This window comes from Magallana gigas, chromosome 3 (assembly GCF_963853765.1).
Source record: "Magallana gigas chromosome 3, xbMagGiga1.1, whole genome shotgun sequence".
Taxonomy (NCBI): Eukaryota; Metazoa; Mollusca; class Bivalvia; order Ostreida; family Ostreidae; genus Magallana; species Magallana gigas.
Window position 1 is genome coordinate 36,077,182 of NC_088855.1, and position 18,098 is coordinate 36,095,279.

Genomic DNA, 18,098 nt, shown 5'->3' on the forward strand with positions numbered 1-18,098 from the left:
TAGGAATATATAGAGAAAATCTTTTAAAATCTTCTTCTCAAAAACTATCAGGCCAGAAAAGCTCAAATTAAAATGGAAGCATCCTCAGGTAGTGTAGATTCAAGTTTGTTCAAATCATGGTTCCTGGGGGTAGGGTGGGGCCACAATTGGGGGATCAAGTTGTATATAGGAATATATGGAGAAAATCTTTAAAAATCTTCTTCTCAAAAACTATTGGGCCAAAAAAGGTCAAATTTAAATGGAAGCATCCTCAGGTAGTGTAGATTCAAAATTGTTCAAATCATGGTCCCCGGGGGTAGGGTGGGGCCACAATTGGGGGATCAAGTTTTACATAGGAATATATAGAGAAAATCTTTAAGAATCTTCTTCTCAAAAACTATTAGGCCAGAAAAGCTCAAATTAAATTGGAAGCATGCTCAGGAAATGTAGATTTAAGTTTGTTCAAATCATGGTCCCCGGGGGGTAGGATGGGGCCACAATTGGGGGATCAAGTTTTACATAGGAATATATAGAGAAAAAAATATTTAAAAATCTTCTTCTCAAAAACTACTAGGCCAGGAAAGCTCAACTTTGAGTGGAAGCATCCGCAGGTAGTGTAGATTCAAGTTTGTTTAAATCATGGTCCCCTGGGGTAGGGTGGGGCCACAATAGGGGGATCATGTTTTAAATAGGAATATATAGAGAAAATCTTTAAAAATCCTCTTCTCAAAAACTATTTGGCCAGATAAGCTCAAATTAAAATGGAAGCATCCTCAGGTAGTGTAGATTTAAGTCTGTTCAAATCATGATCCCCGGGGGTAGGGTGGGGCCACAATTGGGGGATCAGGTTTTACATAGGAATATATATAGAGAAAATCTTTAAAAATCTTATTCTCAAAATCTATTAGGCCAGATAATCTCAAATTAAATTGGAAGCATCCTCAGGTAGTGTAGAGTCACGTTTCTTTAAATCATAGTCCCCGGGGGTAGGGTGGGGCCACAATTGGGGGATCAATTTTTACACAAGAGTATATAGAGAAAATCTTTAAAAAAAATTCTTTTAATAACTATTTGGCCAAGAAATCTCAAATTGGCATGTAACCATCCTCAGATAATGTAGATTCAAGTTTGTTCAAATCATGGTCCCTGGGGGTAGGGCGGGGCCACAATGGGGGATACCTTTTTATATATAGAGAAAATCTTTAAAAGTCTTCTTCTCAAAAGTATTAGGCCAGGAAAGCCCAAATTTGAGTGGAGGCATCCCCAGATCATATAGATTCAAGTTTGTTTAAATAATAGTCCAGGGGTAGGGTGAGGCCACAATGGGGGATGAAATTTTACTTAGTAATATATAGAGAAATTCTTTCAAAATCTTCTTTTTAAAGACTATTTGGCCAGAAAAGCTTAAACTTGTGTAGAGGCATCCTCGGGTAGTGTAAATTCAAGTTTACAAAATCACTAGTGGTAGGGCGGGACCGTGATGGCGGTTTGAATTTTTACATAGGAATATATAGAGAAAATCTTTAAAAATATTCTGGGAAAGTTTTTGGTCCAAAACTCAGTACTTAGTGTGAAAGCACAGGTTATGAGATTAAAGGTAGATTTAAGTTTGATGAAACAATGATTCCCTAGAGAATAGTGGGGCCACGAAATGGGGGGGGGGGGGGTATATAGGAATAGAGAAAAATATTAGAGGTACAACAACAAAAGGGGCTTGGTATTTACCAAAAAATAAGAGGTGGATAAAAATTGGCAGATTTTCAATTTTTTTTTAGCAAGATCTACTGTACTCAGTTGTCAAGATATTTTGATACTGTAATGCTAATTTGATCAGAATTAAGGCAATTGTTGCTCAGGTGAGCGATGTGGCCCCTGGGCCTCTTGTTGTTAACATTTTGCAAATTCTAGGTTAAGACTAAAAATGAATTTGATTAACGCTAGGAACTGTTTATTTTATGTTTATAACAAATTAGCAGATTAAAAAATATAGCTTGAAAAAGAACTTTTCCTGGTGTTTTGAACCAATGTTAACAATTAAAACAAAAACATTACAAGAGCCTGTTTACATAACAAAGAACTGTTGGCTTTGTATCTTGTTTTAACTCTAGACTGACACTTAAATTTTGGTTGAACTTGATCATTAGAAATGCATTACTAAAGGATTGTAAACATTAAAAACAAAAAGATTAAAATCTAACCAAAATCATAGCCTTGTCCCTTTAAGGTCATGCAGGCCAATGAACCCAGAACTTAGATTATGCCCTATACAGATATTTAACATTGGCCTTGCAGATCAATGCTTATATAATTAAATCAAATAACTGTTAGTAGATTTCTCGATTTTTCTAGCAGTTGAGCCCGCTATGTTAACCACAGTGAGAGGTATTGTCAATAATGATGGTTTAGCGTGTAGTTGTGACAATTGCCAATAAACATTAAGTCTGTGGCTGAATCTATGCATATTCCATGAGTTCTGATTTAAAGGTTTCACCTGACAAATGAGTCAAGAAATTATGAAGCTCCATGCAATTAAAGCTTTTGGTTCTTCTTCATCAAGTAGTTTGAATGATATTCTTCATACATCTTTTGATCATAGCAAAAAAACATTAATGACCATTTTTGTTGAGGAACTAAATTTTGATTGTAGCTATAAATTGATTTTGTATTAATTGAAATATTTTGAAATAATTTGCTTTTCAATATTTTGAAATAATTTGCTTTTCAATATTTTGAAATAAACTTTGTACTGTCTTATAATTCTATCACATAAATAAATGCAACTTGCTCAGTCTCTGACGTTATTGACAGAATCAAAGGAAAACTTGGGCTTTGGTTTACTCATGAAAATGAAAATCGTTAGAAGTATTGGTGGATATCTGGAGGGGTGTACTTTACTCTCCTGCATAGAAAAACAAAAAACGGATATTGTTTCAAAAATATTGTTTATTTATAGACAATATGTATCAGTCAACATTGAATGGAATAAGTAATGAGCATTTATATAGCAAAAAAGTTTCAAGCACAAAAAATATTCAATGTCAAATCTGTCCTGTTAGAACACAGGGGCTCTGGAAAGCTTACTTACAGCTTGAATGCCTCAAAGTGGTGTGGTCTCGTTACAAGAGTCAGTTTCAAGGTGTGTACTTTGAGACCCAGTTTGTAGTTCATAGATTCTCCGGCGGTGTCTGCAACACAGAGAGCACAGCATATCCCATAGTTCCACACGAAAGGTCCGGGAAAAGAAGAAACACATGAAAAAGATGATGGTCATGTTTAGCCATGCCATGTAGTGAGCTGTCAAGTTAGCTTTTGCAAGTTGTGTCACCAGTTCTTTGTCTTGTTGCCAAGATGGAGGATAGGTATGTTCTACAATGTTGATGATGGTGGCAGGCATTACAAGCAGGAAATAAAACATGGACGTGGCAAGTGTTGTGTAGGTAAAGAGCAGAGAATGGTGGTCCTGTGTTTGGTGGGATTTAAAAGGTCTCTTCAAGCATATCCCAGTAAAAATCAACACATTAAAAATGAAAATCAGGGCTAATGGAATATAGGAGTAGAAACTTGCTGCTACCCAAGTCCAAATCACGGAATGAACATCATTTTCTGGATGGTAGGTGTAACAGCCATTATCCATAAGTTCAAAAGTCCACATGGCGTGAATGCTGATGACCACTAAACCAACAAATATTATGATGGCCACAAACTTGGCCATGAAGAGAGTACACAAAGTGGAGAACTGTTTTGGATGCCATATTACAATGTAACGGTCAATCATCATAGCAACCACAAACCAGATCCCAGAATAGGAAATGACTCTACTGATGAATTGCCACACTGGACAAAGCCAATCTGCCTTCTCATCTACAGATTTTTGGTTAAAAATCTTTGAAATCCACTCTGTCCCCAGAAAAAGGTAAAGCATCACCAATGAGCAACAGGCAAAAGCAGTGATGTAGAAACTTATAGAACACTGGCAGAGGTTTTTTCTTCTCATGACAAAGATTGTCAGACAATTTCCCACAGTTCCAAGGACAATAAGAACAGGTGGAAGGTACACTTGAAATAAAATTTCCAGAAATATGAGTTCTGACTCTGCACTTGAAATTTGGGGTTCATAATTCTGTTGAGATGTTTTCAGCTGAACATCAGCAGAGGATGAGGATGTGTTTGGCATTTTGGAGGAGTTGGTCATTTTCTATTCTTTCTTCGTCTAGTCTCCTAAATCCACAATTTCCGCATCAAATAAGCTTGTCATGAAAAAATTTCTGTTGCAGGAATTTTTTGATACAAGCTGTTAACAGAATGCCGATAAAGTGTTACAGTTATTGATTTCATAATTATTTCTTTTTTTTTTCTTTAAACTGTGGCAGTTCTAATCAGCAAAGAATATCCGCCGTCTTTAATTTTCTGGCTGACCTGATAAAGAAAAAAATGAAACTTGCTTTATTGAAGCTGAAATATACATTGCCTCAGTAAGCAGACGCAAGCTTCTAATTGATCCAATAGAAAATGAGAGAGAAAAAAGTTAACTTGCACATTCATTGAAAAAGGAAAATTGATTTAAGGATGGTGAAAAATTTACATGAGATTTCACATTATTCCTCACCTGTATAATGTTCCAGCCCTAGTATTTCAGATTTTTTTATTGTGATGTTTTCTCCTTTTTTACTGCATTCAGCACCGGATATCTAATGGCAATAGTTCAATTAAACAGGCTGAATTAATCCCTTTTATAGCTCTCTGAATTGTGATGCCATAGATTAGATCCTCCTTTAACTGCAGGCAGTGTCTGCAACTATTTTGGAATAAATGGCAAATTTTTTCTTCCAATGTTACACATGAAAAATATTTTTAACAGAAATAAATAAAATGTAGCATTCTTGTCTTAAATGTTTCCATCAGTTGTGAAGCAGTTTTAATTCTCTCCTACGTCAGTCTTCTCAGGCATAAAACAAGGAATGTTAGTTGTTTCTTATGTCAAAAGTGAGTAGATTCAATAAAATATGAACCTGAGTCATGTCTCACAAAAAGTTAAGATTCAGCGAAGCTCATAAAAATTACAATTAAACTCCACGGAATATTGTCACATTTGTCTCACTGGGTGGCAAAAGCTTACTTAATTTTCAGTGTAAGAAACCAGTGGTCCTGAAACATCATTAAAGGTTTAATCTTATAGATGAAATTGGGTTTTTTTCCACCATTGTGATCTTTCTTGTTATCTTCACCAATGAGGATGTAAGTCAGTGAAGCTCACTTAAGACACAGAGTACATGACCACAGCACAAAAGTAACGGATCCAGCGAAGTGAGTTTCTGCATTGGAAGATGGGATTTATATAATTGATCTAGCTGTCAGTGATTATGTCGGGGAGTATTCACCATAATTTGATTGACAGGTACCAGGCAGCTGCAAGGAAAACCGATTTGTGTATAGTATTGAACAGAAATACCCATGAATGTTGTTGACTCCAGACATTGGGAAAAGTTGCCACCTCTTTTTGGCACTGATATTATGGTGTTAGTGGGTGGTAGGTGTTGATATTTACTCCATAAATATTGTTATATAACAGCCCACTCATTTACTATGCTATATAATGCGGTGATTAGCATGGCAGGTACTCAGAATCCTTAAAAAGGGGAATAAAGGAAATAGTTATGGGATATCAAATCTGACTCTGCTTGTGAGAAAGTGTTAATAAGCCATGTTTAATTGAGCAAGCATTTTGTTTCTTTATTTCAGTCCTCGATTTCTGTTTATTTATTCATAATTTTTTTGAAAAGGAATATTTTTTTGGTAGCAGGTCTGAGTATTTAAAAAGTCCTTGATTTCTGTTTATTTTTTTTTTTTTTTTGAAAAGGAAATTTTTTTTTGGTAGCAGGTCTGAGTTTTTAAAATGTGGAGTAAATTTATTGTATGCCAGTTCTATTTTAATACTGGTATTTATGAAACACAGTGTTTTAATTTTCATACCTTAATTATGTTCATTTGTTACATTAAAAGTTTAAAATCGAAGATTTCTAAACTTATCTATAACAAACAAGTTTAGAAATCTTAGATTTTAAACTTTAAATGTAACACATTTTACATTCATTAGTACAGTCATTTTACCGGTAACGAATCAGTATGCAGTTTCGTCGTGCATGCGACTATTATTATAGGAATTCCAAATGTTTTTATTTTTTGTTTAAATCACATTTCTTTGTCCTTCTAAACTGTAATATCAAATGTACGAAAATATAAAGAACGAATTACAGAGATAGTTATTTCAACACCCCCTCCATTTTCATAGTTTCGAATATGTTTTCCAGTATCGAATCAGGCGCCCTCTATCACTTCTGACCGAATATTTTGGGGCGGATTAATTTTAAAAATGCACTAGAGGTACATGTCAATAGACTTATAAATGAAGAAGGAAAAATAATTGTGGAAATATGTTATTTAAACAAATAATATGATCGTTATTTTTATCGTACAGTTTTCCCGTCAAATTAAAACTGTACTTGAACAGTTTTCATTTTGCGTTACTTTATGAAATTGAATTTTCATGATGAAAACACTTTATAATAGTAATTAATGATAAGTAGTTGCCATTTGCCTTCGTTTTGCCCATATATTTATCAATATATCCAGCCAAATAATACTTCTGTCGCATTGAACCGATACTAGGAAAACTACACATGGTTCTATCTGAAGTCGTAACTTCATTCATAGCTCAATTATTATTTGATATGATGCATAATCTCATTAAATGGATTATAATTACTAATTATCCACTAAAAAGGGTTCAAGAACAAACTTATTTTCATAGTTAGGTTTAATTGTTTTCACACTTTCGTTTTTCTGCCTTGCACTTCCGGCAGTTCATATCTGGGTCACCTTTTTAATTTGTAAATAATACAGTAAATAATCGTGCAAATGTCAAACAACTCCACACACTGATAGAATATTAATTTCTGAATTATAATTACCTAGCATGGATTTTTTTAAACCTTAACTTCGTTTTTCACAAATAATTTTTCTAAAAATTATTCGATACTGGCATATATTCGTTACCGGTAAAACGACTGTACATTGATTCTCTTTTTTTTTTTTTGGGGGGGGGGGGGTAGGACCCTGCATGGTGATGAAGGAAAGCCTTAAATTAGTGGCAGATTGCTTTGAAATGGTTAACTTAAGTAATCTTATTCAAACTTGAAATTTGTAGAGATATTTTAGTACTAGAGTTGAAGAGATTTTATTGATTTCAATTAAGACAGGCATGCAACACGAAAGGTTGAGGTGAAATGAGGTAAATAAAATTGGTTTCAAACCATAAACTGTCAAAATGCATTACAGTTTGCTTTTGCAGTCTGCTTTTACTATTACTATATGTTCTGAAATTAGATACATCAAAGGCAGGCTTCCAATGGTGGGTTCAATTTTACAGCACTTTCATTGCCTCTTTAAATCATGATTTCCTTGAGACAACAGTTTTGGCTTGTGGGATTCCATGTACATCTGTCCTGTTAAAGTTATAACTGAAAGTTTATCAGCTGCTTGCATTGTTGCTAAGTAATTTACACAACACGAAACCTTGTTGGCATCCATAAAATGTTCATAAAACTGATTATTCTTTTCTCTAGCTTTCCAAAAATATAGGATGTTAAAATTAACTGAAACTTTGTTCAACTGTGTTATGTGTATGATAAAAAATGCATAGTGTTCAATAGAGGAGGTGTTTTAAACTTTAAAAAGAATGACATCCAAAAAACCATTACAGCTCTTAATTAGCTAATTTTATTAAATATGGAACAGGCGTGGATTCCCACACCTGCTAACACAATTATTTTGAGACAGTACGTACCTTTTTAATTTCATGATGAATTCTCCTTCAAGAAATTAATTGTTTCCCTAGTGTCGTTATTTGCTTATTTCAAAAAAATATTTATCAAGACACTATGCAATTTGAATGCTTATAAGAATAGCTTGGATTTATATTTTAACGACTACAAAATTGCTCATGAGTAAAATCACTGCAGACTGTTGCCTTTTTGTGAGGCATTGAAAATGAAAACATACTGTGTAGCATGGAGCAACAACTTCACAGTACACTGCATCAGTGTGGCTTAATAGTGACACAGGAGCACAAGATTGCCTACCTACATCTTTAAAACCGATCTATATAACACTGAACCTGCCTGCAGGTATATGGATAGAATTGTCTTTATTTGACGTGAAAATATATTAATAAAAACAAATAGAAATTGAAAAAAATGAAGTAAAGAAGATAAACATTTTTATTGCGGTTGTTTAGAAAATCAATTTTAATGATAAGGGAAGAAATTGTTTTAATTTTAAACTAAGACGCGCAATCCTTTTTCTGCACATCTGTAGTATTAAAACCAATCTTCGTTGATATTTAATCAAGTTGCTGTATTAGTCCATGTTGTTCAAGGGCATTCAACTTAAAGTACATGCCTGTACCATTTTTCATTGCACCATGCAATTTTCACCAATTTTCACATCTGTTCCACCTAAAATACTACAGGTTATGTGTGTTATACTCTGAGATACTTCAAGATATTCTTGGTTTTCAAGATATTCTTAGTTTTTTACTCCCTAACATCTGCCATGTACATGCAATATACATCAGAAAAGTTTTCAATAAATTATAAATCTAAAAGGTCATAAGCACTTTTTAGAAATCTTAAAAGATAAGATGTTCTCGCAATAACACTGTGCGGGATCTGCGAATTATTAAGTGTTTTTACAAAATCTTTAATTAATGAAATATCTATTTCAAGCCCAAGCAAGATCTTCAAAGTATATGACATAACAAAGAAATTTTTTAAAGAATATTCATGATTTAATGTCATTAATCACCTGCGCTGATGGGATTTAATTAGATAATTTGCAATGTTAGGATACGAACGTCACATGACAACGAAGTACATATGATGTTACAAAAATGCATCAAAAATAATTTTTAACAATGTTGTCAATATATGTTTATTAAGATTTAAAGAAATACTCCAGGCCCCGGGGCCATAAAACTTAGACGAGCTTACTTTTGATCTAAGTCTCACTTTTACAAAAGAAACATACAGTGGAAAAGTGAGACTGAGATCAAAAGTGAGCTCGTCTAAGTTTTATGGTCCCGGGGCCAGGTCAAAGTATTTTTCGTTGATTAAAGAAATAACGTTTTTCCGCCGTATTTTATCTCCAGGACACCTTAACTTTGCTGCACATTGTTAATTGATATCTTTTTTGTAATTTTGATGTTCACTTTGCATGGATTATATTTGTTTAATAGAAACTACCATACTATTATTTTACATAAGCTACATTGACATCAAATTATGACCTATTAACCTGTTAAAATGTTTACACAGAAAGGTCAATTATTTTGTTCTTCTGTATAGATTCATTTAAGGAAATATGTTTGCAAATGTAAACATGAACAATTCAATATAATTGGACATCATGGGATGCTGTTTACGGAAGACTTTTTCTGTGTCGCTTTTCTGTAAATTATCGCAAACTGTCTCAGGAAGACAGCTAGGTAGTAAATGAGGAGCACACAAAGGCTTCTATAAGTCTCTTTGTATTTTCTTCCTGCTTCATCAAAACTTATGAGGAAAGTCATCATTTCTGATCAGTTGTTATTTATACATGTACTAACCTAGAAAACTGTTTGCTAAAAACTTCTAGGATTCTTTAACTCTTATTTACTTCAATAAATAGGTGACATAGTTAGGCTAAATTATTTATGTCCTTACTGTCAACGTTATTTTAGAGTTATTTGCCCATTGGTTTCGATCTTATTGCATTTGGGTTGTTAGAACGTCCACCCACTCCCCGGTTTTTGATCCACGCAACATATCGAAAACCAATAAGGGGATGGAAGTTGTAATTTTGATTAGATTTTAATTCCGCAGAATGTAATTTGTGCAGATTTTAAAATGAAAAACTTATTATTGACAATATTTAAACGAGCTTCTCTGGCAACATCTGAGAATACTATGTTGGTAAGGTAAGCAGTAAGAATGTGCTTTAATATTATACCAGTTATTACTCAGTATTATCACACTCATTTTAAAATAATAATTAATTAAGACTGGATCTTGACGCTTCTTTAATATGAATTCCTGATGCAAAAAATCAATGTTGAAATTTAAAAAAAAATACCTAATTCCATTTTGCATTGATAGAGTTTAAAGTCGACAATATGAAAGTTATTGATTGAGAGTAATATTACTGTAAAGTAGATCAGCTTGCTATAGTGGACAAAAAAGTGCTATTTATTTCGATTATCTTTAAATGAAAAAGAGCTGGCAGGGTTAAAAAAAAAATCCCAAATGGAATGAAGAAGAAAAAAACACCATTAAATGATTTGGGCTCGTCTTCTTAATTAAAAAAAAAGTGAACGATATGTCTGAGAGTAAAGGTCTTCCTTGTTCGTCATTGCTTCACTTTAAATTCTCTGTAATAGGTTTAACTTACTGGGGAGACATATAAATAAAAGTGTGAGAGGATCAAGAAATACAGCAGGGAAATCAATTTTACGAATAAAATTGGGATGTGCAATAGAATGGAGCATTAAATTGTTTTAAAATTAGATCGTTAATTTTTAAGAGGGAAAACGTAAAAGCTGCATGGATTTCTTCAGACCTTTTACAGATTGGCAGTGTCACTGAAAAAGAAGGTACCGCAATAAGGCTCAATAAATTGCCTTGTTTTCTGTTAGCTGGAGACGTGTGGGATTTAAGGCTTGAGATACTGGGTTAATGTGTTTTTGTGTTTTAGTTTTGGTGGTCTCCGTCTATATTATTTGCTTTTGATAAATTGTTAGCATTACGTCAATTGTATATCATCAAGAAGAAAAATGATCCGAAGAATCGGACTGCTAATTTGAGACATTATACACATTGCAGTTGTTAGCTGAAATACATTTCTGCAGTGGCATCACTGCAGAAGGATTCGTTTATTTGTTCAATATGACAAATGATGGCAATGCTGCTATTTTAAAGAATTAATCCCTCATGTTTGAGAGACAGGTTATCAGATTTTTTGTTCAGTGTATTTTTAGAATACATAAAACTTCTTATTTATTTAATTGTGTCTATAATTTCTGTGCAGATGCTGAAATACAAACACATTTTCTCCACATACAGGTGTATGATATATCCTCTGTTTGGCTCCTGACAGTTAGAATAGAACTACACTTAACACAACTTCCAAGTGTTCACCCTGATAAATTTATAGAATAATTTGAAAAATTATAAAAGGATATGATATGAAATTTTCTACAATTCAACAATAGCACAGATTAAATGAAACGATCCTGGTTGAAATCATTATATATATAAACCTGTAATAAAACCTCAAAACAAGATATTACTGTTTTTCAACACATGCTTCATATTAATGGCAGCACACTTCAGATTTTGTGCAAAATACTGGTATATCTTATTTACATTAAACAGTAAGTACAAATTGGATATTTTCATTGGAATACTTGTAACAAGATTTTAAATTGTCATTACAAGACTCTAAGCGTGAGAGGAGATACACACTGAACCAAAGTTCTAATTAATTAAGTGTTCACTTAATATTGACTAAGTATAGGACTAATGTATTGATTATATGAAATAAACATGTACATTTGTCTGGCTGTTGAGTTGGCTGATTTTCATTTAATTCTAAATAGGTTAAGAACAATTAAGTGGTCTTGACCTCTGGTTGCGACCCCAGACCTGGGCCTTTGCTGGATATCATGACCACTTCTGATTAGGTTTTATCCCCCCCCCCCCCCCGAGCTTTTGAATTGCTGTTGATTGTCTATGGATTGGATATGATATGATACATTGAAAATTGAATTCAAAAATTATGTTAAATAACTTTTGATATGAATTGTTGAAAAATTAAAACAATATTGAGGATGAAATTAACAGTACTGTAGGTTTAAGGTGCAGAGAACAACCTGTCGTAAAAATAATGCAGACACCAACAATCCAACTTTTTCTGCCAGTCGTTTGGCAAATTTTAAGTATTTTTCATTTGATACTTTTATTAAAGACTCATTTAAAATTTAAATTTAAAAAACTAAATCAATTTTCGTTTCAGAAACTGCTTGATAAATTTGCCCCTTAACTGTTTGGGAACTATATCTATATTTAGTAGTAACATCCCTTCTATGACTCAAGATCAACCAGATACAGCAAAACACGCTTATGATGAAGTGCCAGGGATGGGTGATTTTACTTTGATATAAGCACAGTTTGTTACATCTGTCAAGTTTACAACATGTGATAAAGTCACTGGGAATGAAAATCCCTTTGCTTTAAGTGTCAATTCATTATAAGCATGTTCGCTATATCCATGTTTTACTGTAGTTATATGAGCACATTTTATTCACATCACTGTACTATCAGTGTTCGTTAAGATTTTTTAAAATGGTTATGAAAACATTATAAAAATTGGAAATATGTCTCAGTTTTCTATACAGCATGTGCTGTATATCTGACAAATCAAAGGATGCCGCTATAAATGCTTGAAGTATAGCAAAGCTAAGTGCTAAAAAAATTTGTCAAAGTGATGTGCTTTAATCCCCTTCCTAATCCACATAAAATATTAATCAACATGTAGGTCATATTTCATAATTATCAGCTACATTTGCTTTGTTTTAATTTAATGAAGGAAAAACATTAGATTTAAAAGATACATGTTCGAATGTAGGCTATAAGCATCAGTGTAGTAAGCGAGGTCTTTGAATTGTGAATGGTAAGGAAAAAAGATTTCAAAGAGATAAAGGGATAATGCGCTGTCAATTACCAAGCCAGTAACTGAACATGATATTGTCTTATTCATGTCAAACAACTAGACATATATAACAGCCAATTAGTGTATAATAAAGGCTTTTGTAATGTCCATGTAATTACCAGAATCAAATTAATGTAATGATGCAGAACACCATTGACATTACCTGTTCTTCTGCCCTTTGTCTTGTTTCATCCGTGTAACTTGCTGGTGTTACACCGATGATGTTCATGAACAAAGTCATTTAGACTGACGTACACACCTTGTACCGACAGTTGGTTGCACCTATTTGCGCCTAGCGGAGATGTGTCAATTGCAAAGACTAGCTAGATCTAGCCACTGATCTTCAATGGATTGTGCAACATCATACTTACAAAACTGACTGAATTTTTTTCCTCACGAAACTGGCAAACACATTATTTAATTATCTTTAAAACAGAGAATTTTCTTGCAACTTATCTTTTGATGAAAATTTCATGACAGTTTGAAAATCGTATTTTTAATTAAGTGCACTTGCCACATAGTAAATATATCATGATAATCAACTGAATCAGGGAAATATATTCAGATATTTACATACTCAGGGTATCTTTTATTTTAACTTACAGGTTTGTCCTGTCATCAAGCTTGTATTTTCTCATTGCAACTCCTCTTAAACTGACTCGATGAACAAAATTTCATGAAGTTTGTATAGACATATCTGATTTGATAATTATTGTGAAGACATGCATATTTGCAGGAAGTTGTGATTTAATTATTTTTTCCGTGAAATTATTCCCCTTTTATTAAAACAAATTGTTTTATTTATTGCATACATGGCCATTCTTTATGCTTAAAGCAAGCTCACATTACACTACACTTCAAAGCTACCAATACATATAAGGAATATCATTACATCTTTGCTAAAATTGACTCCATGGGCTCTTGATTACCTGTATCTGTATATATATCTATATCTATATCTATATGTATCTGTACCTGTGCCCAATCTTTTAGTTTGGATCAGTTTGCATTTTACATGTAACATTAAGGTGTCATGGAATCTACTTTTTTAATCTCAAGTGTTGTCACATCTTTATGTATAATCAGAGGGAAAGAGATTATATTACAGTAAAATACGGTTATAGTGAACTCGCTTATAATGAATTGATGCTCACAGTGAAGGGGTTTTCATTACCCATAACTTTAATACATGTTGTAAACTTGATGGATACAACGAATTTCTCAAAACGAAGCAAAATGGCATGTCCTTGTCATTTTGTTATAAGAGTGTTTTACTGTATACCAGTGTGTTTAAACCCATTAATCTTACTTGTTAATTGTATGAGGTCAGTGTTTGTTGCACTATGTCTTTGACCAAGACAGCCCACACAACTCAAGCTCTATAGTTTAAGAGGACATGAAACAAATAATTTCTCTCACTCTGAACTTTTCCTATTGTTTATGCCCTTCTTGCAATAATTCTCATGATTAACTTTTTGAAATATTTATGATTATCGTATGGATAAAGATGTACATGAATTGTGGTGTTCTTGAATTCTGTAGGATTCGAGGAATGATTGACCATAATTTTAAAGGAATACTGCCATCTCTGAAAATAAAGTAATAAGTAACTGCAATCTAAGACATATATCAGTGGTTGCCTAATAGAATTAGGAGCCTCTTTACTGAATGAAAGAATTCATCACCCTTTGTTAAAGATTCAGAATTAACTTTATCTAATGAAACATTTACTCTTAAAGTCAAGTTTTATTTTTTTTAAATCAAACATTAGATATATTAAACAAACCGGATGTATATATTAGCTATGCATTGGTAAGGGCAGTTAAGGCCAATACTTTGTAACTTGTTTAGGAAAAACACCAATGTACCAAAATCTCGAATTAAATGAAATTTTTTGATGTGATTGTCCCTGGCAAAATCCTTGCAAACTTTTATGAATATAATGAAATCAGTTAAAGCGAATTAATGGCTATTGTGAATTAATTTTGAGTCCTAAGAGGTGAAAAATTAGCTTAAACTAATTAAACTATTTCCCAGTGATCACACAGTACATGTATCAGGGTGTAGACTAACAATGCTCAGTCTATTCAGCCTTCAGTATCAAAGTATGTACAGATAATTGGGTTTTTTGTGTGATTATGTATTCTCGGTGAAGTTATTCAGTACTTGTATTTACCTTTTGAAAGTGATCACAACTGATGTGTTAAGGTCAGTGAGTAATCAATTACTATCACAATAGTAATGACAGCCCGATAATCCTGTCTGTGCTGTGGAATAAAATTTTTCAGAGAGTAAGATTTGAAAGCACGTACAATGCCATTGAGATGAGGACTTTTGTATAATGGTGCTAATTTTCTTGCAGACTTAGATAATTTATTTTGTATGCTAGCTGAAAACATTAATTAGTTTTTAACAGAGGAAGCTAGCTTCGTGTGCCAAATTGAGAGTGAGAGTGATCAAGATGTAAAACTGACTTTCAGGGGCAGTAGAAAGTGAGCATTACAACGTACATATGAATACTCTGGATAAGTTTGTCAGTAGCAGTAATTCATGCTGCCTTTACGTCTGTGATTAACAGAGTTCCAAACTGTCTCTTAACCAGAGTCCATTATTGGTAATGATTTTTGTCAGATTCATGACCAAAGGATTCGAGCTTTCCTAATGAGTTCAGGCGAAATTAGAGAATGGAAAGTGTACTCGGTTTGTAACTTCCTGTGATCAAACAGTCACGTGAATCAGTGTCTCGTCAAGCTGTCTTGGTGTAATGACATATATTGCCTGCTGAACACTATTTACTGGTTGTTCGGCCCCTTCAAACAAGATGGAGACTTGAAGCATGATAATGTTAGAATATTCTTCTGCATCTGAGGTCAAATAATGACTTCTTACTAAATTTTGTTGATCTCTGCGAATATACTAAAGAAACATATACTTTTCATAATATTCCTTATCCATATATTTTTTTATGTCAACTTTAAGGGCTTTACATTATATATTGCAATGAATAAGAGAAATAAAGGATTTTATTGGAAATTTAATATAGGAATATCTTATTAGTTTTTATTTCCTGTACAGTGAGGATAACAAGTTCCTCTTTTGTTGTCATGGTATCATGTGGGTAGCACTGTTGTTTAGAGTTATGATCAGACCCAATTATTGGACAACACAGGTTGCACTGAAATGTAATTTTACCAGTTCAAATTTGTCAACCTTATATGAATGAAATCTTCCAGAGTGAGATGTGCAGCATCAGTTCATCAACACATGTTATCCCATTAATGATGAATTCATTCAAATCCAGTCATATCAAACAACTTTAATGATATATTTTCTATCTTTAATTTTCATTGTAGAGACCATGTCAGAAGCAGTGAAAATCTTGAAAGGAGAGTATGTGATCCAGGCTTTGGAAGAACACAAGATGGACAAGGCCCTCATCTTCTGTAGAACCAAGCTGGACTGTGACAACTTGGAGAAATACCTACAACAGAGAGGAGGAGGTATACACCCAAGCTAACACCCACCCACACCAATACAAACACAACTCATTAGAGACTTTAATGGATCAACTACACATTTCTTTTTTTTTTCTTTTTTCTTTTTTGGTGGTGGTGAGAGGAGGAGGGGTCTGTTCTATTTGGCAAAAAGTTTTGAGCTTGTTCAAAACTTGGAATGGATAACTCCAGACGTATATGCCCATGTAAAATACAGTAGCAATTTATGCAGATGCATTTATTTTGCAAAAAAAAAGTTACAGAGAAGTTTAAAATCTAAAGCAGAATGACAGTGACAGAGTGCTAGACTGAACTTAAACAATTTGCCACTGATTTTTGATTTCAGTAATTTTTTTACCTTTACAATACACAATACAAAGAAATGGGCAGATTTGTTGCAACTTGACAGACTGCTTGGTGAGAGCCTTTGGAAGGCTCTTATGATATGCGATACTTTCATGGTCAACCATAGTGTGTACTAGGAAGGTCTCCTGACTGCTTGACAATTCTAACAACCAAAAGATGACAAGAATAATCAAACAATATCACATGTTTGAGTATGGTACCATTAATGAGTAATTTCTTACAAATGAAAGAAACTATTGCCTTTGCCTCATGATTCCTTAAAGGAGGGAGATGTATAGTTGTCTTTCATATTAGTGTGCCCTTTGAGTATCGGATCCTTTTAAAATTTCATTATGAAACTGAAGTTGGAGACATCTGACAAACTATTGAATTCTTTGCTTTTGTTTAATGTGTAAAGATCTCTGTGGACCTAGAAAATTTCAATGTTCAATGAAAAAGCCATAATGTAATTACCGATAGATATATTTTAAATTAGCATTTTTAAGGAAATTTATGAAAAATGTTCAATGAAAAAACCGTAATGTCATTAGATATCTTTTAAATTAGCATTTTTTAAGAAAGGAGGTGATCAAAAGACATAACTAAAAAAAAATGGTCCAATGGAATGTGAATGATTTTTGTCCTTTTTTGTCCTTCACTTAGCACTTTGGGTGCTAACTAATGATGATAGGAAAAATATTATACAAATGCATTATTTCATCATCCCATTTCATTGTTTTCATCAAGATTGATTATTTCTCATTTACTTCAAAATACTATGAAATGAGAGATCATTCTTTGCTATAGAATGATTTTCTATTTAACTATATATGTACAGTGGGTCTCTAGTGGTCCTATAATCTACTAGTCTAGACAATTTTTAAAGGAACTGGACTTTATGACTGATAATTACGACCATGCATTAATCAGAATATTTTTATTCTGGATCAGAGCATTATTTTATTTTCTACCATTAACATCACTACTTCTCTGATTGGTGTTTTTTATTGGAAAGGTTTTATGACATTATGACACTTGCTGCAAATTAAGAAATGAGGTGCAAAAGTGCATGGTTACAGATCTTTGTCAGATGTCTTAGAATTGTTTCTTTTAACAGGGATGGATTAAGGTTTTCTTCCCAGTTGAAATTGTATTAGGGTGAATGGGCAGAATAATGTCAATCATCCTAGATGTAATTATTGAATAATCAACTCACCCATATTCTTATAAGCTCTTCTGAATTGAGAAGCATAATGTCATCCTTAACATTATGGTGTTGTTAATTAGAGCCCCATCTGCTGGCACCCAATGGTGATCAGCCAGTTCATTTGAGTTCTCAAAATACCCAGTGCACCCTCAGACAAGCTCTAGATTGGTAGATAGTTTGTTCATTTGTTCATCATATTTCATTTGTCAAGAGCATATTTTTGTCCAAGTTGGGATTAAACTTCAAAATAAACCAATTTTCATGTTCAAAGG

General features: G+C 33.1%; 2 protein-coding genes across 2 annotated transcripts in view; one reads left to right on the top strand and one right to left on the bottom strand.

Annotated features, from left to right (window-relative positions):
* Positions 1–18,098, top strand: part of LOC105341532 (ATP-dependent RNA helicase DDX1) — a 98,824-nt gene that overhangs the window by 70,999 nt on the left and 9,727 nt on the right. Inside the window, exon 21 of the mRNA XM_034480004.2 lies at positions 16,134–16,280. Within this exon, the coding sequence (XP_034335895.2) occupies positions 16,134–16,280 (147 nt within the window). The remainder of the gene's footprint in view (positions 1–16,133; positions 16,281–18,098) is intronic.
* Positions 2,909–5,295, bottom strand: LOC105334537 (C-C chemokine receptor type 1). The gene is made up of 2 exons (XM_011438031.4): positions 4,586–5,295; positions 2,909–4,395 (listed from the first exon to the last, which is right to left on the bottom strand). The coding sequence occupies exon 2, from the start codon at positions 4,169–4,171 to the stop codon at positions 3,077–3,079; it is 1,095 nt and encodes a 364-aa protein (XP_011436333.3). The 5' UTR covers positions 4,172–4,395; positions 4,586–5,295; the 3' UTR covers positions 2,909–3,076.

Bases quoted from the DNA above. Each gene is read 5' to 3' on its own strand.
- LOC105334537 (XM_011438031.4), bottom strand. From the start codon at position 4,171: ATGACCAACTCCTCCAAAATGCCAAACACATCCTCATCCTCTGCTGAT.